At 42.9% G+C, this 24,340-nt stretch overlaps 2 protein-coding genes across 4 annotated transcripts in view; both read left to right on the top strand.

The window, feature by feature from the left end:
* Positions 1 to 12,503, top strand: part of LOC135109616 (uncharacterized) — a 375,792-nt gene extending 363,289 nt beyond the window's left edge. For all 3 annotated transcript variants that reach the window (XM_064021045.1, XM_064021044.1, XM_064021043.1), the window contains one exon: positions 12,243 to 12,503. In XM_064021045.1, the coding sequence (XP_063877115.1) occupies positions 12,243 to 12,401 (159 nt within the window). In that variant the 3' untranslated portion in view covers positions 12,402 to 12,503. The remainder of the gene's footprint in view (positions 1 to 12,242) is intronic.
* A 6,801-nt stretch (positions 12,504 to 19,304) lies between these two features.
* LOC135109471 (uncharacterized protein K02A2.6-like) lies at positions 19,305 to 22,544 on the top strand. Its single transcript, XM_064020849.1, has 2 exons — positions 19,305 to 21,010; positions 21,092 to 22,544. Exons 1-2 carry the CDS (start codon positions 19,305 to 19,307, stop codon positions 22,542 to 22,544), a joined length of 3,159 nt encoding a protein of 1,052 aa, XP_063876919.1.
* Positions 22,545 to 24,340: the final 1,796 nt, after the last annotated feature.

The following is a 24,340-nucleotide window of genomic DNA, read 5'->3' as shown; positions in this document are numbered from 1 at the left end:
CATCCTCACATCCTAGACAGCTTTTCACTTCAGTTAAGGATAAGTCAGTACCAATGTCTAAAGCTGCCCTCTCCTTCCTGAGATAGTCCATTAAACAGCAGGGTAACTTGGTCTCCACATACTGGGTAAAATAGAGTTTTCAGTATGAGAAGAATTTACATGTCTATTTATTCCTGCATATTTTAGTAATAATGAAAATAAACTTTTATTTTCTGTATGTGAGCTGAGGCAAAATCTACAGTTAGGTAAACAAGAAGAAAAGACTTCTGGCCATGGTGACGCGCTGTACTGCAGAAAGGCTTCGTCCAGCAGGGAGATGTTCCTGAAGAGAGGTTTATTTATACTGCTTTTGCAGTTGTGGCCACATACACAGAAGTTGCCCTTATAACACATCTTGTTTTCCTTGAAATACAGTTCTTCCTGTTTTTTTGAAACAGCTACTATTCCAAACATTGCTCTCTCTCTCTCTCTCTCTCTCTCTCTCTCTCTCTCTCTCTCTCTCTCTCTCTCTCTCTCTCTCTCTCTCTCTCTCTCTCTCTCTCTCTCTCTCTCTTCTTCTTCTTCTTCTTCTCATCATTATCACCTTGCTATTTCATTTCTTTTTTTCTCCCATCTCTCCCTACCATGGCCTCCCTCCCTCCCCTCACAAATACATGAAAAATAAGAATAAGTACAAAAAATAATAATAATAAAAATAGAGAAATAAATAACTTTGTTAACAGTCTCTCTGTCAGTCTATCTGTTTCTTCACTGGTGTGCCAATCCCCACTGACCCCTTTGTTATCTGTTCCCCTTATGTCTTTCTTGTCTTTTTCCCTCTGACCTCCTTCTTGAACCTTTCCCCATATTTACAGTAAGAAAGGTGATATGAGAGAGAGAGAGAGAGAGAGAGAGAGAGAGAGAGAGAGAGAGAGAGAGAGAGAGAGAGAGAGAGAGAGAGAGAGAGTAATTGGTTTGAAAAACAGGAAGAACTGTATTTTAAGGAAAACAATATGTGTTAGAAGGACAACTTGTGTGTATGTGGCTACAACAGCAAGAGCAATATGAATAAATAGAAAGGCATGAAAGTACAAGATGGGCAGGAAAAGAGGACAAGAAGTAAAGAAGCACACAAAAAAGCTGATGAGAGAGAGAGAGAGAGAGAGAGAGAGAGAGAGAGAGAGAGAGAGAGAGAGAGAGAGAGAGTAAAAATAATAATAATAATAATAATAATAATAATAATAATAATAATAATAATAATAATAATAATAATAATAATAATAATAATCATGCTCACACAGACAAAGATCTCAAAGCTGCAATACTGTGACATTTGTGGCATAAAAACACATAGAAAGCACCCGTTTCACCTGATTAGTTGTCAGACACTTCAATAGCTCCATAAGTCACGATTGAGACCTCTATCCTGGGAGATAATCACTCATCTCCCCAGCAATTTAGTTGCCATGTGTCTCCATAACATCCGAGAAGAAAATGAGACCTGAATTCAAAACTCAAGGTGCAAAAAAGCATGCCTTAATGATGATCACCTACGCGAGCGAGGTGCCGAGTCGCACCTAAATAGATGATCACCACTGTTTAAGAATTAAAAATATAATTTGCTCCATGCCTAACCTGCCTCACACATAACTTAGGGTCACTACAACATTACAGCAGAGGGTCATGCCCATGAAACGAAATCAAGTGTATATTTGAAGGTGATCTATACACAAAACAATAGGCTGTCCTGATTAATAACTGTGCTATGTCTTGGGATGCAGCATGCTGGAGTGCCCATTCAGAATATGCCTGGTGCCACTCCATGGGCCCAACCTCAATGCAAAGTGAGCTTGAGTAAAGGCCTTGCAAAGATTGGAATCTCGTGATTTCAGCATGTTCTGATAGGAAAACTAGACCATATCATCTGTGGCTACTACTGAGCCCAAGGCAAAGATATCACCATCCTGCATTGCATGTCTTTGAGGTAGTGATCAGCAAAGACTGAATGAGTCTTCCAACTTGCTGCCACCAAAATGGCTGAGATGGATCTCTTCCAGAACAACATGGAAGTAGCAGTAGCTCTAATATCATGTGATCTGACCTTCAACAAGGGTCCCAATTCTTCCTGGAACACCTGAAGAGCCTTTTTAACCCTTAATCCTAAAATACATTTTCTCACTTACTTGCTTCATGAATTTCATAACAAACATTGGAATGATCATGCATGGCCAAGATGGCTGCTGCACCCAGGGGCAGCAGTGCATTCACTTCAAAGGTGTATGTTTGTGATGTTTATTTTTGTGCTGTGGGTGTGATTTATGTACAGGACAAAGCTTAAGCTATGTGTGATATAGGTACCATATTTGCTGGTGTATTAGATGCACCTCTGCATAAGATGCACCCCAATTTTACAAAGATGTTTTGTGAAAAAAATTTTGTTTCATAAAGTTATGGAAAAAAATTGTAGTGTGTGTGTGTGTGTGTGTTTATTTACCTAGTTGTATAATACAGCATTCGAGCAAGGCTTATAGTGTCCTGTTTCCATATCTATATTTATCCAGAATTTCCTTAAATTTATGCACAATCTCCTCATTTAGACCATTCCAGATATCCACTGTTCTATGTAGAAAGCTGTACTTCTTGATATCCCTCAAACACTGACTCTTCCTGATTTTCTTTGAGTACCCTCTTGTCTGTCCAGCTTCATCTTCTTGCAGCAACACCAGATCCTACTTGTCTATCTTCTCAATGCGGTTAACTATTTTATACATCATTATTAGATCTCCTCTTTCTCTTCTAACTTGCAAAGTTGGCAGTCCCATTTCCTCCAACCTCTCTTCATACGTTAGGTCTTTCAGCTCCAGTACCATCCTTGTAGCTGCCCTCTGAATTCTTTCCAACTTCTTTATGTCTTTCTTCATGTGTGGAGACCACACCACTGCTGCATATTCCAATCTGGAACATAAGATAGTGGCTATAATTTTTTTCATCATAGTCTTATCCACATAATGAAATGCCACCCTAATATTTGTTAACATCCTGTATGTCGAGCTAAATATCTCATTTATATGCTGTTCTGGGGTCAGGGTATCTTGAAAAGCCACTCCTAAGTCTTTTTCCTCCTTGTCTCATTATTACTTCCTCCCCCATTTTATAGTCCCATGTAGGTCTTCTTTTACTCTTTCCCAGTTTCATCACATGGCATTGAATTCCAATTTCCACTTCTCGCTCCACTCATAAATCTTGTCAGTCTCTCTTTGGAACTCTATATAATCAACATGGCTCTTTATTACTCTTAACAATTTTGCATCATCAGCAAACAGATTAATATAACTGGTCAAACCCTCCTGCATATCACTGGTGTATATTTGGAACATAATGGGTGCTAACACTGACCCCTTTGGTACTCCGCTTGTTACATTACTCCAACTTGAACAGGTGTCCCTGATCATAGTTCTCATTTCTCTATCCTTTAAGTAGGTAGTCTCTTATCCATTTTAGCATTATCCCTCTCGGCCTTCATATGTTCCATCTTCCACAATAGTCTTTTTTGTGGAACTTTATCAAAAGCTTTTTTGATGTCCAAGTACACTGCATCTAGCCACCCGTCTCTGTTTTGTACTTCTTGTACTTCTTTTTGTACTCTTGCATAAAAACTTAGTAAATTTGTCACACATGACCTTCCTTTTCTGAAAGCAAATTGACTATTTGTTATAACTTCATTTGCTTCCAAATATTTCACCCACTTTTCCTTGATCACTATTTCACAGATCTTGCCCACAACACCAGTTAGTGACACCAGTCTATAATTTAGTGGCTCAGTCCTCTTTCCTCCTTTGTGTATTGGCACTATATTTGCTCTCTTCCACTCCCTTGGTATTCTTCCCTCTATCAGTGAGCTGTTAATCACATCCCAAATTGGCTCCACCACTTGTTCTCTACATTCCTTTAGTGTCCAACCTGACACTCCATCAGGCCCCATTGCTTTCCTGACATCCAACTTCTCTAACAATTTGCCAATTTCATGTTTTTGCACCAAGACCTCCTGTAACCCTCCCTGCCACACTTCCTCGTTTGGTTCTGTAAAAGACACTTCAAAACACAGACTCTCATTCATAATTTCACTCATCTCTTCTGCTGCTTGATATATCCTTTCTCCCTTTACTATCTTGTCAATGATCTACCTGTCATCTTTCCAATGATATACCTGTAAAAAAGCTTGGACTTTTCTTCACATTTCTTTACCACATCCTTTCAAATTGTTTCTCATCCTCTCTTCTTATTCTAACATGCTCATTCCTTGCCTCCTTATACTGTTCTCTATTATTTCAATTTCTTTGTTTCTTTAGTTTCTTCCAAGCTATATCCTTTCTCTTCTTAGCTTCTGCACATCTGGTATTATACCAAATATGTTCACTCCTCCTTGCTCTATATACAGGTACATACTTCTGCACACCCTCATTATACTTCTTCAGGAATGTTTTGTATTTCTCTTGCACCGTCTTGCCTTCCATAAGTCTCTTCCAATCAATACTCCCAAAGAATTTTCTTTACTGTAAAATTTGGCTTTGAATGATTTAGTCTCCCATTTTCATAATTCTCCTTACCTTGCACTTTACACCACCTTGAAGTGGTACTCTTGCAGTACCACTTCTAACACCACATGGTCACTTTTTCCCATTGGGCTCAAGTATTTAATGGTTGGACTGGGCTTTGTTTTTTTTCTGAATACCAGGTCTAGCATAGATGGTTCCTCCTTCCCTTTGTATTTTGTATCCTCCACCCATTGGTTCATTGCATTCACTATAGCTAAATGTAGTATTTCTTCACTCCATGGTCCAGCATTTCCATTATCTTCCATCTCCTCCCAGCTTACGTTTTTGCAGTTAAAGTCTCCCACTAGTAGTATTTTACTGTCCTTCTTTATCATGTTGTCTAGGCACTTCAATGCTTCCTTTTGCATTTCCTTGTGATCTTCCAGCCTCCATGTATTAGTCTTCAGTGGCACATATGTTAATATGATCCTCCTCCTTTTTCTCCCACTGGTCGTGATTGTTATGCTTATAACCTCCACCATGCCATCTCCATATTGCACTTCTTCCACACATATATCATCTCGAATCATTATCAGTACTCCTTCTCCTCCTTTTCCCTTTCTATCTCTCCTCCAATAATTATATCCCTTTTCCTTAAAGCTTAAGTGGACTTCCTCTTTTAACTTTGTCTTGGTTAGGCACAACACATCTGGTCTATTTTCCTTTAAGTAATTTCTCACTTCCAGTACACCTGAAAGTGACCCTTCTATGTTTGTATACACTACTATTAATATACTACTTCACCCACCACATGCAATTTGTCTGTCTGCTGCTGTGGTTCTTTCATTTCTTGTTCCATTTCCCGAATATAACAATTCCTTAGTCTCATATCTAGTACCCCGCCAATAAAATCTCCTCTTCTCGATCTCTGTCCTTTTTTTTGTTTTTTTCCTTTGCTTCATTTCTCAGATCCCTCTCTTTTTTCCTTCCTTCCAAGTTCATATCTCTTTTTACCCAAATATTCTTGTATTCTGAACTTTCAGCTAGCTTCCTGGTTCTCACTAGGATCTCCTTTACTGCAACTTGGGATCTCATTCTCACTTTTAATGGTCTTTTACTTCTTTCACTATATTTTCTAATTCTGTATGCTTCTTCCACTTCTTGTTCCAGTCCCTGTTCCTCATCTTGGAACATTGTAATAATTTTCCTTACCAACTCCTTCTCTTCCCCCTCTCTCACAGACTCTACTGGGTTTTTCTTCTCTTGCAGTCCAAAAATGACCATACATTTCTTCTTATCCAGTGTCTCTCCCCAAAACCTCCTTTTCTTTAATTACTTGAATTACTGTGTTCTTGGTCTTTTCCTGTATTTGTTTTTAACCACCTCTGTCAAGCTAACTTTTTCATCCTCATGTTCTTTCTTCCAGGCATTTTTCAGTACCTCAAGTTTGGTTTCACATACCACCCCTTCCACTTTTCCTGCACTATCCTCCACCTTTTCTTGCAACCCCTGCAGAGTTACTTCATATCCATTACACTTAGTCTTATGTATCCCACTTTCTTTCTTTAGCTCCTCCATTGCCTCTTTCATCTCATTGTTTATTTTTAGACTCTCACATTCACTATACTTCTTTCTCAGTTCTTTGTTTTCCATGATAAGTTTGTCCTGCTTTTCCAGAAAGCCAGAGATCAGTTACCTCATGTACCTTATTTCTTTCTCTGCACTGATTATCCTCCTCATATTTCCTTTCTCTTCTCTGAATCCTGAAAAATCCCTTTCCACACTTGTCTCCACCAATTGTCTCAAGCCCACAGGGGTTTCAATAAAATTCTATCTCAACTCCTCACTCAGTTTGTTTACAAACACATCACAACTGGTGGAGTTACCTAGATCTTCCTTTCCTTCTATTTCTTTTAACCTCAAAAATACTCCTTTATGTATTAAATTTGGAGACAGGACACTCTGTAACCCCCTCTCACCCCTGCATATAATATATATGCAGGGATGAGAGGGGGCTACAGTGTCCTGTCTCCAAATTAAATACATAAAGGAGTATTTTTGAGGCCTCGTTGTTTTGTTCAGATTCAGTAGCTTATATCTTCAGGAACTCTAGCACCCATGTCTGAGTGTGTGTGTGTGTGTGTGTGTGTGTGTGTGTGTGTGTGTGTGTGTGTGTGTGTGTGTGTGTGTGTGTGTGTGTGTGTGTGTGTGTGTGTGTATTTACCTAGTTGTGCTTTATGGGGAAAAGAGCTATGCTCATGCTGTCCCATCTCCATATCTTTTAATATCCAACTTAGCCTTGAATCCGTGTGTACTTTCTGCATTTACTATGTATTTATTGATGTATGTTCCATACATCAATACTTCTATATTGGAAACTATACTTTTTGACGTCTCTTCTACAAACACTCCTCTTCAGCCTCTTCCCATGTCCTCTAGTGTCCCATGTATCCCAGACCATTAAGTCGCTCCGGTCCACCTCCTCTACTCCCTCATATGCTTTATATATCGCAATCAAGTCTCTCCTTTCTCTCCTCTTTTCCAACTTTGGTAGATGTGGCCTTTCCAGTCTCTCTTCATATGACAAGTCCCTGATACTTGGTACCATCTTTGTAGCTTCTCTCTGAACTCTCTCCAACTTCCTTATATCCTTTTTCTTGTATGGCAACCACACTACTGCTGCATATTCTAGTCTAGGTCTTATCAGCAACACGATCATCTTCCTGACCATCTCTTCATCCATGTATGCAAAGGCATGCCTTATTCTTCTCAACAAGTTATAGGTTTCTCCTGTAATTTTGCTAATGTGTCTCTCTGGGGTCAGGTTCCCAGTCACTGTAACACCAAGATCCTTTTCCTCTTCTGCTCCACTCAACCTTACACCATTCAACACATAATTTCCTTTTACTCTTCTTGTACTTTTTCCAAATTCTATTATCTTACACTTCTTTAAATTAAATTCCATTTCGCATCTATAACTCCACTCTGATATCTTGTTCAGGTCTTCTTGTAACGTTCCACAGTCCTCTGCACTCTCAACTCTCTTCTGCAACTTTGCATCATCTGCAAAATGGCTCATGTAGCTGTTCACACTCCCCATCATATCATTTATATAGACAGCAAACATGATTGATGCAAGTACTGAGCCTTGGGGTACTCCACTTATGACTTCCCTCCATGATGATTTTTGATCTTTTACCACCGTTCTCATTTCTCTGTCAAGAAATTTTCCATCCATCTCAGCAGGTCCCCCCTTAGCCCACCATTATGCTTCAACTTCCACAACAATTTCCTGTGTGGCACTTTATCAAAGACTTTCTTCAGGTCTAAATAAACACAATCAGCCCATCCATCTCTTTCTTGCATTACATCCACTACTCTAGAATAAAAACTCAGTAAGTTTGTCACACAATCTCCCTCTCCTAAATTCTAGGTACTGCATCCATTTATCCTTCACCAATCTTTCACACATTTTGCATACCACTCTTGTTAGAGACACAGGTCTATAGTTTAAGGGCTCCTCTTTACTACCACCTTTGTAGATTGGCACTATGTTGGCTCTCTTCCATTCAATTGGGATTCTACTTTCAATTAGGGAGCTTTCAATAATATTATGTATTACCAATTTCAACTGCTGATTGCACTCTTTTAGTATCCATCCTGACACTTCATCAGGTCCAGGGGCCTTCCTAAGTCTAGTCCCTCCATCTGTTTCTGGACATCCTCTTCAGTCACTTGGATTTCCCCCAGTCCCATTTCCTCAATCATCTCACTCTGCCACACAAATGTTCTACGTGTGTGTGTGTGTGTGTGTGTGTGTGTGTGTGTGTGTGTGTGTGTGTGTGTGTGTGTGTGTGTGTGTGTGTGTTATGTAAGAGGGCCAGTTTCCATACAGATGTCAAATAGAATAAAAAAAAAAAATACAGGATAAGTGTCTTGAAACCTCCCTCTTGAAAGAGTTCAAATCATAGGAAGGAAGAAATACAGAAGCAGGCAGAGAGATCCAGAGTTTACCAAAGAAAGGGATGAATGATTGAGAATACTGGTTAACTCTTGCATTAGAGAGGTGGACAAAATAGGGATGAGAGGAAGAAAATCTTGTTTAGGCAAACCACAGGAAGAGGGGTATCAGAGGAGCAGTTAGCATGAAAATACCAGTAGAAGATAGCAAGAGCTGCAATATTGTGGAGATGAGAGAGAGTCTGAAGACAGTCAGTTAGAAGAGAGGAGTTGATAAGATGAAAAGCTCTTGACTCCACTCTCTAAAATAGTGGTGTAAATGGAATCCCCCCATACACATGAAGTAAACTCCCTACATGACAGATAAGGCCCCTGTACAGAGTTAGCAGCTGGGGTGTGTGGGGATGAGAGGAGAAAAACTGGCAGAGATGATACAGAATGCCTAACTTCATAGAAGCTTTTTTAGCTAGAGATGTGATATAAAGTTTCCAGTTTAAATTATAAGTAAAGGAGAGACTGAGGATGTTCATTGTAAAAGAGGGGAACAGTTGAGTGTCATTGAAGAAGAGGAGATAGATATCTGGAAGGTTGTGTTGAGTAGATGGATGGAGGAATTGGGTTTTTGAAGCAATGAACAATACCAAGTTTGCTCTGCCCTAATCAGAAATTTTAGAAAGATCAGAAGTCAAGCATTCTGTGGCTTCCTGGTGTGAACTGTTTACTTCCTGAGGGGTTGGAGATATACAAAAAAATGTAGGAAAGTGCAGTGGTATCATCAGCATAGGAGTGGATAGGACAAGACATTTGGTTTAGATCATTGATGAATAATATGAAGAGAGTGGGCGACAGGACAGAATTGTGAGGAACAACACTCGTAATTTATTTAAGAGAAGAACAGTAACTGTCTACCACAGCAGCATTAAAATGGCCAGAGAGGAAACTTAAGATGGAGTTACAGAGAGAAGGATAGGAAGGTAATTTTGGAAATCAAAGCTTTGTGCCAGACTCTATTAAAAGTTTTGATATGTCTAAGGCAACAGCCTTCACCAAAATTCCTAAAAGAAAAATGTGTTTTGTCCTCACATCTGGTGTGATGCAGCGTTGTGGTTCTGCAGTACTATCATCACACCTAAAACTGCACACATGTATGTGTGTGAGTGTTCTCTCTCTCTCTCTCTCTCTCTCTCTCTCTCTCTCTCTCTCTCTCTCTCTCTCTCTCTCTCTCTCTCTCTCTCTCTCTCTCTCTCTCTCTCTCTCTCTCTCTCTCTCTCTCTCTCTACACACACACACACACACACACACACACACACACACACACACACACACACACACACACACACACACACACACACACATTCATTCTCCCCTCCCCAATCCCTCCCTCTCCCTTTCCTGATCTCCCGCTTTCCTCCCTTCCTCCTTCCATCTGTCTCACCTACCCATCTTCCCTCCTTCAACTCTCTCTCTCTCTCTCTCTCTCTCTCTCTCTCTCTCTCTCTCTCTCTCTCTCTCTCTCTCTCTCTCTCTCTCTCTCTCTCTCTCTCTCTCTCTCTCTCTCTCTCTCTCTCTCTCCTTGCATGCGTGTGTGTGTGTGTGTGTGTGAGAGAGAGAGAGAGAGAGAGAGAGAGAGAGAGAGAGAGAGAGAGAGAGAGAGAGAGAGAGAGAGAGAGAGAGAGAGAGAGAGAGAGATTAAGAACAATCCTGAGGATTGCGAAGTTGAATGAGACTGATTGAAAAGGAAAACAGATGGAAGGAGCATAAATGGAAAGGAAATGGATGGAGAAAAAAATTAAAAGTGCAGGACAGGAAAAGAGAACACTCATTTTTTTATACTTTCCATTTCCCTCTAATTCTTCCATCACTCCTCATCCTTGCTGCTTTTATTTATTCTTTCTACTTTCTCCCCATTCTCCCATCCTCCTCTTTCACCCTTCTCCACTTCTTTGCCCCCAAGGTGGGTGGGAAGGTAGAGAAGGGCAAGGAAGGAGGAGGGAAGAAAAGGACAAGGAAGGGGGAGGGAAGAAAAGGACAGGGAAGAGAGAGAGAGAGAGAGAGAGAGAGAGAGAGAGAGAGAGAGAGAGAGAGAGAGAGAGAGAGAGAGAGAGAGAGAGAGAAGAGAAGAGAAGAGAAGAGAAGAGAAGAGAAGAGAAGAGAAGAGAAGGGAAGGGGAGAGAGAGAGAGAGAGAGAGAGAGAGAGAGAGAGAGAGAGAGAGAGAGAGAGAGAGAGAGAGAGAGAGAGAGAGAGAGAGAGAGAGAGAGAGAGAGAGAGAGAGAGAGAGAGAGAGAGAGAGAGAGAGAGAGAGAGAGAGAGAGAGAGAGAGAGAGAGAGAGAGAGAGAGAGAGAGAGAAGGAAAGTAGGGAAGGGAGCAGGAAGGAGGGCAGGAGAGGGGAAGGGAAGGAGGAAAGGGAGAGGAGGGCAGGGAATGGGGAGAGGAGTGAAGTGAGAGAAGGGCAGGGAAGGAGAGAGAGAGAGAGAGAGAGAGAGAGAGAGAGAGAGAGAGAGAGAGAGAGAGAGAGAGAGAGAGAGAGAGAGAGAGAGAGAGAGAGAGAGAGAGAGAGTAACAATATTTGTGCTTAGTGTACTACTGCTTTAACTCCACACCTACAGGCATAGGCTTACAGGCCTAGGCATCTATCTATACTATGGCTGCATTAGACATATGGTAATTAATAATTTTTTTTTCATGAAAAAGTGTGTCTAATGTGCCAGCAAATGTTCTGATGGATTTTTTGCTATCAGTGTATCGATGATGATTGATGACCCACTGGTGTTCCTAAATTTATTAGTCACCTCTGTTGTTCTGGAGTTGATGATTGATGATGTTTGTTACTTGCACAGTCGATGAAGATGCTTGTTGTGTTGGTAGCATGGAGAACTAGAGTGAGTCAGTGATTCTGGTAGTTTGGAGGTCATGGGTAATTAACTGATATTATGTTGATGTGTGTGAATAAAAGACACGATGATGAGAGTTCTTGATTTAATGATGGGTAAATGATTTGTACACACTGGATTTGAGGTGGTTGTAACATGAGATTCTACTCTCTCTCTCTCTCTCTCTCTCTCTCTCTCTCTCTCTCTCTCTCTCTCTCTCTCTCTCTCTCTCTCTCTCTCTCTCTCTGAAGCGATATGATTTATAACTGAGCAGCGTCACTCACAACTGACTGTGATGGAGCGGAATTCAGTGAGAGACCAAGATTGACTACTCGTGACTGGGTGGCTGACTGACTGTGTCTCTGACTGGGACTGAACTTGAACTGGTGATGAACTGCTACATGTGGGCTGTATTTATCTGAGCTAAGGACTGGAAGTGGGTGTGAAATTCCCTTGAGAGGTAGAGAAAGGGGGACGAATGCAGGTATTATCCATAAAGACTGGAAGTTGGTGTGAAGTCCCCTTGAGGTAGAGAAAGGAGGAGAAATGACCAGGAGGGAAGATGAACATATGTACACAAGTGTTATCCCTAAGGACTGGCAGTGGGATGTGAAATTCCCTTGAGAGGCAGAGAAAGGACTGGCTGGCCATGGTACATGTGGAATGAATATATGAAATAGTGAAATATACATATATAATAAAGTAATTGTTGAGACTGATACACAAATACAGTAAGTGAAAAATGTATTTTGTGATTAAGAATACTACATTTTCAATAGGCTGTTTAGAAAAGAATCCCTTTATATTGTTGTATATGAACTCAGGATTTTGTTGCATTGTTCTTTTTAGTTCCTTGTAGCTTGAGATAATTTAAATTTACTCTTGGTCTCTTACAGGATATCCCACAGCAGATGAATGGCTCAGATTGTGGCATGTTTGCATGCAAGTTTGCAGACTATCTGTCTCGCCGAGCTAAGATTAAGTTTGATCAACAACACATGCCTTACTTCCGAAGAAGAATGGTTTATGAAATCATCAATGCAAAATTGCTCTAATTCAGAAGCTTTTCAAAGGTATATGAGTCATTACTTTGTATTTTGATATTAAGAATTTTTTTCAGAAATATATTGAGAAAAGAAATAAAGAATACAGTATTTTGATGTGTAAAATGCACCCCTCTTTTGAAATCTACCAAATTTTAGGGAAAACTCTTTATAGTTATCATTTAGAACAAATCCACATGTCACTGTATAGTTATAAAATATTTCACACTATCTCCATCAGTTGTCACACTTATCTTCTAGCTACTATGGTGGGCTCTTGTGTTTGGTGCTCTCTGAGTAAAAACATGCAAGTTTCATGCATTTCATGAGTCTCTCTCTCTAGAGCTTGTTGAAGACATGAACTATGATTGCCCAGTAGGAATAATGACCATGTGATGGTAAGAATTTTATAGTAATGAAGGACCAGACTATGGTAAGACTAATTTCAAACAAGTGAAGAGATACTGTGGTGAGACGGACTGGAGTACTTTTATTATAGCAGAAAGTGTGCAAAAGAAGTGGGAAGCATTCATCAACATACATGAAGAGGGAATGAAAAGATGTATATCAAAAGTAAATACAAAGAGAAGATATAACAAAGACCAGTGTAATAGAAAATGTGAAGTAGCATTGAGAGATGAGGAAGAAGGCATGGAATAAATGGAGGAAAAAAGTACACAGGGGCTGTGGCAAAATTACACAACTACAAGAAGGGTTATTAGAGAAGAAAGCAAAAGTTATGAGAAGGATGTTATGGACAAATGTAAGGAGGAACCAAAACTATTATTCAGAGATGTGAATAGCAAAATGAAAAACAGAGGCAATAAATAGGTTGAAGATGAATGGTCAAACTTATGAGGTCCAGCTGAAATGTTGGAGATAAGGAATAAGGGTTTTTAATTAGTGTTCACGAAAGGAAGGACATTTTTGGGGCAGAGTGAGATGAGTCAAGAAACAGGTCTAGGGGAAATCCAAATGATTGAGGAATATGTGCGGAAACAGTTGGAGGGATGATATTAGAAAACCCCCTGGACCTAATGGAGTGTCAGGATGGATATTGAAAAAATGCAATCAGCAGTTGACATGGGTGATTCACAGTGTTATTGAGAGCTCCTTAAATTAGAGTCCAGCTTGAATGGAAGAGAGCAAACATAGTTTCAATTTATAAAGGTGGTAACAAAGAAGAGGCATTGAATTATAGACCAGTGTCTCTAACAAGTATGGTGAGTAAGATGTGTGAAAGATTAGTGAAGGCTAGATGGATGCAGTACCTAAAATAAAATAAAGTGATTGTGCCAGTCTCTGGCCACATACTTTAAGAAAAAAAAAAGTAAAAAGAACAGGCCAAAAAAAAAAAAAGATAGATTACTGGTTTTGAGTGAAAAAAAAAAAATAAATAAATACCTTTACTTTTAACTGTTCACAAGATGGAAGTCTTAACATTGGCCAGGCCAAGAAGGATCCCTACCTATCACTTCCCCAGGAGGTGGGACTACTTACCTAACTACCCTAAGGAAACTCTTGAGATCCTGTTTGTGCTTATTTGACTGGTAGCAGGAGAGGGGACAATGGATGAGCAGGCCAGCAACATTCCTATCAGGCAGATCCAAGGTCTAGGGAAAGTGGCCATTTGCAGCGATCTGGTCTCACTGGTGGTGGTGAAGGGGTAACCAATGCAGTGTCCCTTCAAGTCAAGTATGTAAAAAAAACAGGACACATGATGATTGAGCAACAACTAGGATTTAGAAGAGGAAGGTTGTGTGTTACAAACTTCCTGAGTTTTTATTCAAGAGTGGTGGATGTGATACAACAGAGATGGATGGGCAGATTGTGTATGTCTAGACCTGAAGAAAGCCTTTGATGAAGTAAGTTCCACATAGAAGATTGATGTGGAAGCTAGAACATGATGGTGGTCTGGGGGTTAGCCTGCTGAGATGGATGGAGAATTTCTTGATTAACAGAGATGAGAACAATGGTAAAAGATTGGGAAAGTCAAAAGCAAAGTACCCCAAGGCTCAGTAATGGCAACAATCTTGTTTACAGTCTATATAAATAATATGACAGTGTGTGAGCCTTTTTGCAGATGATGCCGAGTTGGTGAGGAAGATTGTGGAGTGTTGTAAGAGGATCTGAAAAAAAGATATTTGAGTTGAGTTATGGGTGGGAAATGAAGTTTAATCCAAAGAAACATAAAGTAATGGAGTTTGGAAAGAGTGTGAGGAGAGTAAAAAAATATGTTAAATAGTGAGGGGTTGATTAGAGTAGAAGAGGAAAAGAATCTGGATTTTATGGTGGTTGGAAATTTGACCCTGGAGAGAGACATTAGCAAAATTACAGGAAGAATTCATAACTTGTTGAGAAAAATAAGGCTGGCCTTTGCAAATATGGATGAAGAGATGATCAGGAATGTGATTATATCACTGATTAAACTTAGACTGAAATATGCAGCTGTAGTGTGGTTGCCCTACAAGAAAAGGATATAAGTTGGAGAGAGTTCAGAGAGCTGCAACAAAGATGATACTGTGCCGATTCCCCAGTCACATTAAAAAAAAAAAAAAAAAAAAAAATATATATATATATATATATATATATATATATATATATATATATATATATATATATATATATATATATATATATATATATATATATATATATATATATATAATTTACTTGTGTAAACTGAAGTAAAAAATAAAAAGAGAGAGAGAGAGAGAGAGAGAGAGAGAGAGAGAGAGAGAGAGAATCAGTTACTGGTTAAAGAGCAAACTAAATAGATAAATACCTTTACTATCACACTCTCAAAATGGGCACTGGGCTGAGGAGGATCCCTACCTACCATATTTGACAGCTTATAAGACGCATGGGCACTGAAAAAAAAAGAAAATAAATAAATAAAATAAATAAATAAAATATAAATAAATATGCAGATTTAAGCTCTGAATATGAAGTGAAGAGTTTCACCTGACATTTGAAGCCCTCTCATACGTACTACTCAGATCCTTATTGATCCCAATATTGTACATTTAAAAACCTTAATTATCTGCTAGAACATATCAACACTGGTCCTTAGACCAATCCTGCTGTGAGATGTAAACGAATATGGCATAGGCAGTGACATTGTCAGAGCCCGGAGGGCGTAATACATCATACTTTTTTTTATCATCATTTTACACATAATTCTAACTGTAATATTTTAGTACATTTTCAAAGCATAAGGATGTGAGAAAAAAATAGATTTACCTTGTTTTCTACAATGTATTTTTATTTGAAATATTCAGTATAGGCCATCACTATGAGCCACCCTACCTTATGATGCTCTCTTCACATATAAAATCTTTTGTTTTGTTAGGCAGTAAGCTATTTTTTAAGAAAGCAATAGTTTCTTATTAGCTTCAAGTTTTGTTGAACTTGTATGCAAGATGAGAATGTTAAAAGATAGGCGCAATTTCATTTGTATGGTGTGTCTTACCTCAAGGAATAATGGCATCATATTAAGGAACACAGCGAATCTTGTGTGTGTTGCCAGATTTGGTGTGTAACCAACCACAATTTTATTTTGATACATGCAATGTGAGCATCACCACTTAATTTCTTCCTGAATGGGGAAAAAAAAGTTGTTTTTGTCGTGTAGTACCAATCATCACTTTGTTTACATGTGCAAAAATGTTTGGGATTTGATTTAAGGGCCACTGTTGCCACAGACTTACCACTAGCCATTGTCCCAAAGCTGAACTTTGGCCTTATAAGACACAGTATCATTTCCTGAAATTTTTTTTTAGGGGAAAAAGGTGCATCTTACAAGCTATCAAATATGGTATTTAAGCCCCCCCCTTTCTTGAGGGTTGAGGATCCTGAGGGCAGAACTACCTACTTATCTATCTAATCGAACAAATACTTTTGGATCCCAGAGTGTTTATCTGTGCCATGGGTGGATGTATATCCATGCAGCTTCAGCAGACTGGTCAAGGTCCAGATGTAGGATGGCTATGCTAGGTGGCCACCTAGTCTCACCAGTGGTGTGAAGACGAAGTGGGAGGACAGGTGACAGAGGTAGAGGTCTGCAGGTGCATCCCTGGCAGTCCCTCACGGTCCTTGGTGGGCCTTGTGGTGTCGTTGTGATTGCACAGTGGTCCCTTCCTTCCTTCACCTGACATGACCTTGACAGCACCAATGGGGAATCTTTGGCATCATCTCTTTGCTAGCTGCTTCCCTTATGGTGTTGTCAACACATGGTGGCCACCAACTCACCATTCCTGCCTGGACTTGGTGTCTGGAATGTGGTTCTTGGATAACAGGTGAGCACATCTTCTCACATTGGATGTCAGAACCAGAAAGAGTGAAGAAGGTGGAGTCATTCATGGGGCAGGGTGTGGATATCCTTCCACACCCACCTGGCAGCGGCTGACTGACTGTGATTCTCATTTGCACTACTTAGTCACCAGGGAATCCATCCTGTTCCCTACTTCCATCTCCTATGTCTAACTGATATCTTACTCTGCCTTGGTTAGGCATTATTATTGCACAATATTCTTGTTTTGGTGAGTTACCTGGCCATTCTGAGTGAGTGGCCTCTAGTCTGCCTTTCAAAACAACTAGGAGGTGAGTGTGCACCCATGAGAGATTTTCAGGGAGGATTAATGTAATCTTCACCTATAGCTCTTTCTCATAAAGCACAACTAGGTAAATACCATCTTGCACTTTTCCACATCTTTTCATAGACATCCAACCCTTCAGGAAGTAAACAGTTCAAACAGGGAAGCCACAGAACACCTGGCTTCTGATCTCTCTAAAATCTCTGATTGGAGCAGAGTAAACCTGATATTGTTCAATGCTTCAAAAACTCAGTTCCTCCATCTATCAACTTGACAACTTTCCAGATAACTATCCCCTCTTCTTCAATGACACTCAACTGTTCCCCTCGGTCTGTCCTTTTCTTATAATCTAAACTGGAAACTTCACATCTCATCTCTAGCTAAAACAGCTTCTATGAAATTAGGTGTTCTGAGATGTCTCCACCAGTTTTTCTCACCCCCCCAGCTGCTAAATCTGTACAAGGGCCTTATCTGTCCATGTATGGAGTATGCTTCACATGTCTGGGGGGATTCCACTCATACTGCTCTATTAGACAGAGTGGAATCAAAAGTTTTCTGTTTCATCAACTCCTCTCCTCTGACTGTCTTCAGCCTCTTTCTCATCGCCACAGTGTTGCCTCTCTAGCTATCTTCTACTGCTGCTTTCATGCTAACTGGTCTTCTTGTTGCACAAGACTTTCTTCTTTCTCTCACCCCTATTCAATCCACCTCTCTAGTGCAAAATGTTAACCAGTATTCTCAATCCAATCTCAATCTCATCCCTTTCTCTGGTAAACTCTGGAACCCACTGCCTGCTTCTGTATTTCTACCTTCCTATGACAAGACTTTCTTCTTTCTCTCACCCCTATTCAATCCACCTCTCTAGTGCAAAATGTTAACCAGTATTCTCAATCCAATCTCAATCTCATACCTTTCTCTGGTAAACTCTGGAACCCACTGCCTGCTTCTGTATTTCTACCTTCCTATGACTTGAATTCCTTCAAGAAGGAGGTTTCAAGACACTTATCCTTCAGTTTTTGACTGCTGCTTTGGACCCTATTTGGGAACCAGCATATCAGTTTTTTTTTTTTTTGTTGCCCTTGGCTGGTGCCCCTCCTAAAAAAAGAAAAAAAAATACATTTGATATTTGGCAATAAAAAAAAGAAATTACCCATTAAGACTATAAAAGAAAAACTTAAGAGAGCAAAGGAGATAGCAGCAGTGGTAGTGAGTAAGAGAGGAGAGTAAATAATGGAGCATATAGAGGAAGTTCAGAGGCTTGGCAAGTATGATGAAAATAGTGAATAGTGAATAGGATAGGAAAGTGTGGAGGAAAGGAAGACGTATTGATGAGGGAAAGTGGGTGAGAAGAGAAGTGTGAAGGAAAGTAGGAGGTAGAAAGTATGTGGGCTTAACCACATTGCTTATTTTTTATGTGTTTACTTTTTTGTTATGATGAAAATGGAGTGAGGCCTATTGGATATATTATTATTTGTACGTGGTGTACGATATGTTTTTCCGGCGGCAAGCCAAGCACTGCTTGTCGCCAAGAGTGTATCCTCAGTTCCGGGCCGAGCCCAATAAAGGAGAGACGTGTGTCCCTGTGTCTCGCTCCCCTGCCTAGCTATCTTACATGGCGCAGTGAAACCCTTACCTACACCGGTCAAGATGCCTCTACCTCGCCGATCCCCTCGCTCGACGCCTAGGGCCTCGACGACAGTGGTTCCTCGCAGCCTCCAGCAGGCAAGGCAGACCATCAGTGACCAGCAACAAGCCATCACCACCTTGCAGGCCAACATGGCGGCGCTCATCACACGAGGCAACGTGGCGCCCGCCCCTCGGGTGCCTCTCTCGGCTGCCCCTGAGAAATGCGACCTGGATATGACACCAGCTGCATTCAGGTCGTGGAAACGGTCCATGGAGTGCTGGCTTCTCCTCTGCAAGTGGCCACGCCAGGAAGCGGTCCATCACGTCAGACTCCTCTGTGGCCCCCCGCTGCAACGTGCCTTGGACGCCAGATTCACCTTCGACCAGTGGAGCGCCCTCACACAGCAGGAGGCGCTAGACGCCATTGGTAACCTAGTGCTTCGCTCCTCCACCCCGGCAGTGCAGTGGGCAGAGTTTTTCGGTGTCAGCCAAGGGCAGGACGAGTGTGTTAGTGACTACTTCGTACGGGGCACCCAGAGTCAACGACTGCGCTTTCGAGTGTCCCCAGTGCAGCCTCAACCTCTCTGAGTACTTGCTATTGAAAAAGCTTGTGGTAGGCATCCGCGACACGGGCCTCAAACAGCAGGTGTATCAAGCGTGTGACTCGTTAGGCAGTGTGGACGCCCTAAGGGCCATGTGTTGTGCATATGAGGCAGCCCGCCAACACACCACAGGCGTGGGCGGTTGGCGGGAAAGCAGTCGCGCGGCTGGCACCGTGCGGGCCAAGGAGGACGGGAACCAGACGCTCGACGCCGCCGCTGCCACCACCTCTGGCAAGACACAGCCCTCACGTACTTGCTGGAACTGTGGTACTTCGCACGCCCCTGACAGAGCTTCCTGCCCGGCCAGGGAAGCAGTCTGCGTCGCCTGTCGTAAGAAAGGTCACTTCAAGAGGTGCCGCAGGAGCTCCAAGCGCCCACACGGCACTGCATCTACCAACGCCGTCTCGGTATCAGTGACAACGGCAGGCGCGAACGTGTCCCGCCAACCCACCATAGAGGTAACAGTGGCGCTTGGCAAGGGCGCCAAGCACCGCACAGCAGCTGTGGCGGACACCGGCGCCCAGGTGTGCGTCGCGGGGGCGGCCCTCCTGTCCAGTCTCAACATACAACCCACGCAGCTACAGGGACGTGCAGGCTTGCGGGATGTAGCGGACTTGCCCTTACGGTGCCTCGGATCGTGCCGGTGTGACATTTACCTTGGCGGCCATGCTACACCGCAAGAAGTATACTTCATACCCTCCGCCAGGTCGCTGTTCCTGTCACTGAGCGCGTGCAAGGAGCTGGGGCTGGTGCCCGCCGGCTTCCCTCACCACCCCCTGCCGACAGTGCAAGCAGTGGAAGCGCGTGACACGACTGCCGAGCCTGCCCAGCCGCATGCCAAGCCCGCCACAATACTATTCCCGCCACACGAGGAGCACGTACGACGGCTAGAGGAGTGGCTACTACAACACTTCTCGGCCTCCGCCTTCAACACCACAAGGAGCCCGCTGCCCGTGATGGACGGCGAGCCTCACCACATCCACCTGGCACCCAACGCTGTCCCCTACGCCTGCCACACGCCCGCCTCGGTGTCGAAACACTGGGAGGACGAGGTGAAAGCCCAGCTTGAAGACGACGTACGGCGAGGCGTCATCGGGGAACCCACGGAGTGGTGTGCCCGCATGGTTGTGGTAGCAAAGAAATCAGGGCAACCGCGGCGCACCGTCGATTACCAGCGCCTCAACGCCGCATGCCGCAGAGAGACACACCACACCCCCGCCCCCTTCGACATGGTGTCTAGTGTCCCCAAACATTGCTTCAAGACAGTGGCTGACGCTTATTGGGGGTACCACCAAGTCAGGCTGGACGAGGAGAGTCGAAGTCTCACCACCTTCATCATCCCATGGGGGAGGTTCAGGTACCTCCGGAGCCCCATGGGCCACTGTTCTGCTGGCGACGCATACACAAAGCGCTTCGATGACGCCATCCAAGGCATCGTGAGGAAGCACAAGTGTATCGACGACACCCTCCTCTACGACAGCAACATCGAAGACGCATTCTGGCACACGTACGAGTTTCTGGCGACCTGTGCAGCCAAGGGGATTACTTTGAAGCCTGAAAAATTCCAGTTCGCACGGAGGGAGGTGGATTTCCTGGGTTTTCACCTCGGCTGGGAGGAGTACAAACCCACAGACGAGTGCCTAGGTGCAATCAAAAGCTTCAGGATGCCTGACAAGCCCTCCATCTCAGACATCAGGTCGTGGTACGGGTTTGTCAATCAACTTGCCCCATTCCTCGCCACAGCCCCAATCATGAACGCCTTCAGGGAGCTCCTGAAGAAGCCGTGCGGAAAGGCTGTGTACTAGGACGAGCACCTGCAGGAGAAATTCCGCCACGCTCAGGACACCATATGCCAGCTTGCAAAGGACTTCCTGTCCAGGTACCCAGCCCTCAGAAGCCCCACCACAGACACCGACGCCGACCTGGATGAGGACCTCACCGAGGCAGTAGCAGCCGTGGTCATCGCCACAGCCGAACACGAAGGTCACGTTCTCGACGAGTCAGCGGTGAGAAAATCTGCAGCCGACGACCCTGTCTACCAACTACTACTGGCCAAAGTGTTGGCCGCGGACTGGCACCTGCACAAGGCGCAAGAAGTGGCCTGCCTGCACCCGTTCTATGGCGTGAGGGACCGGTTGGCAGTCTCTCAAGACCTTGTCACATACACCTTTCACCAGGGTTGTGTGCGACTCGTGATTCCTGAGCCCCTCCGCCCACAGGTACCAGCAAACTTACACACTGGTCACCAAGGGCTAGATTCCATGCTGCGGAGGGCAAGGCAATGTGTATACTGGCCCGGGTTGGAAGGGGACCTGCAGCACTACCGGGCATCGTGCACGTCATGCGAGATGCACGCTCCCTCTCAGCCCTCAGAAACACTCGTCATCACGCCGCCCCCAGAGTACCCATTCCAATCCACAGTGGCGGACATGTTTCAGCATGAGGGGCACACCTACGTGGTCTACGCTGACAGGCTCACTGGATGGCTAGAACTCGCCCATTTCCCACACGGTGCTACATCTAATAAAATCAAGAGTCAAATGAGGCAGTACTTCACGCGATGGGGCGCCCCGGAACAGCTGTCCACTGATGGGGGACCGAACCTGGCGAGCGAGGAAATGTCGGAATTCCTCAAGAAGTGGGGTGTCATTGCACGCCTGTCCTCAGCACAGTACCCACAGTCAAACGGGCGGGCCGAAGCAGCGGTCAAGACGGCCAAAAGAATCATCAGAGCCAACACAGGTAGTGGGGGCTCATTGGACACGGACAAAACCTCCCTCGCTGTGCTGCAGTACCTTAACACCCCGCTGCGATCTGTCAACAAGTCCCCCGCCCAACTTCCCACCGGAAGGCAGCTGCGTGATGGCGTGTCAACGGCCCGACGACATTACAAGGTGGACAGGCACTGGGGAAGGACGCTGCGTGAGAGAGAAGTGAAAATGGGGGAGGAAGGCAACACCCTGATGGCAACCTGCACACCCAGACAGCTCCGGCCCCTGTCCCCCGGCACACGAGTAAGGATGCAGAACCAGGCCTCAGGCACGTGGGACCGCACGGGCTTGATCGTGGAGGCGCTGCCCTACAGGCAATACACCGTCAGGCTTGATGGTAGTGGCCGAATAAGCCTCAGGAACAGGAAGCATCTGCGGCCCGTCGCTGAGTCAACCCCATCGCCCGCACCGCCAACCCTGCGCCCACCAACCCCGCCGGCCGCTCAACCAACCACGACAGTGACGACACCCGCACAAGTCTCAACCCCCACCCAACCTCAGCTACGCCCCGCACCCAGGAGGCAGGTGCGGCGACCGGGGTGGCTGAGCGACTATGTGTAACACACACACACACACACACACACACACACACACACACACGCACATACACAGACAGACTTCAGGCCAGGTAAAACCATCGTTCTTCTAGTTTGTATTTTGTATTATTATTTTCAAAGGTATTGTTCTCTTTTTGTTCCTCACCCGTACGTGTATACTTACCTCCATTCCAAGTTTAGTTCGTTCCCCTCCCGTGCCGTCGTACCCCGTTATGCTCATACACATATCAGATTAATGTGTTGCAGGCACACATTTATCTTACGGGGGGGATATTGGATATATTATTATTTGTACGTGGTGTACGATATGTTTTCCCGGCGGCAAGCCAAGCACTGCTTGTCGCCAAGAGTGTATCCTCAGTTCCGGGCCGAGCCCAATAAAGGAGAGATGTGTGTCCCTGTGTCTCGCTCCCCTGCCTAGCTATCTTACAAGGCCTCTAAAAATTAGGTATTGTACACAAATGGCAGTGGAAACTGTAATGGTGGGGACATAGAAACTGCCAAAGACACAAGATATGAAGAATATATGGATAGGAAGAGATTTAAATGAGGATGAGATGAATAAACAGAAAGTGATGGGAGGTTAAAAAAAAAAAAAAAAAAGGACACAGGATCAAGTGGAAGAATTTGTATGGAAATTTGTGGATTTAAAGATAAGAAAGTAGTGGTTGAAGAATGCCAATGAAGAGGAGTAACAATAGCAGGAATATAGTAAGACTGAGAAGGAATGTAAAATATTGATTATGTAATCAAATAAAGATGGGCTTGTGTCAAGTATATTGTAACAAAGGGATATTTTAAGGAATAAAAAGCTGGATATTGTATGTTTAAGAGACCAAATTAAAAGAAGAAATACAGATAAATTTTGCAGAGGAAGGATACAACATTTGGAGGAGAGACAAAAGAGATAAAGATGGTAGAGGAGTCTTAATACTGGTGAAGAATGACATCTTTGTTGAAGAAGTGGAATACAGTGATAGGATGCTAGAAGTTTTGAACATTGTAGTTAAAGACAGCAAAAGGAAACAGAGGAGGAGTTTGTCACATACATACCATCCAAGACAAATGCATAAAAGACAAATGAGAATAAGGAGATGCAAGAAGGTGAAATGCTTGGATAATATGATCAGAAAAACAAATAAGGTGTTGCTTATGGGTGAGTTTAATTGTATGAATGTAAATTGAAATGAGTTGAAGCTAGGGGAAGGTGTGGATTAGTGGAGTGAAGAGATGATACAATTAGCAATAGTGAACGCTTTACAATAGTGGGTAGATGAAGCTATAAGATACAGAGAAGAGCAGCCTTCATTGAATGACCTAGTTTTTGCCAGAAAAACCAGAATCCAGACCATATATGCAGTATCTGCCCCCATTAAGAAAAAAGTGATCATGTTGCAATATAGATTAAATCAGAAAAGATAAAAGCAAAGGACTGGAAAGAATACAGAAATGGCAAGCTAAACTATGCAAAGGCAAATTTTGATGATTTTATTTTTTTTTATTTATTTTTTTTTTTAAGTATAAAGTGGGATAAGCTGTTGAAAGATATGGAAGTACAGACAAAATATGAAACAATGAGGGAGTATTTGAATTTGTACCAATATACAAAGTGAAGATGAGCAGGCATAGTTAGTATAATGCCAGATGTGCAAAGACCAAAAAGGACAAGGACAAGGTATAGAAGAAAGTGAAGAAGCAGTGGAATGAAGGGAATAAAGAAGAATATAAAAAAGAAAATGATAAATGAATATCTTAGGATAGGAAGAGATAAAGAAAGGAAATTTGAAAAGGATACAGTGA

This window comes from Scylla paramamosain, chromosome 19, assembly GCF_035594125.1.
Source record: "Scylla paramamosain isolate STU-SP2022 chromosome 19, ASM3559412v1, whole genome shotgun sequence".
Lineage (NCBI taxonomy): Eukaryota > Metazoa > Arthropoda > Malacostraca > Decapoda > Portunidae > Scylla > Scylla paramamosain.
Note: the sequence above shows the minus strand (reverse complement) of the source record. Positions and strands in the feature narration are given on the sequence as shown.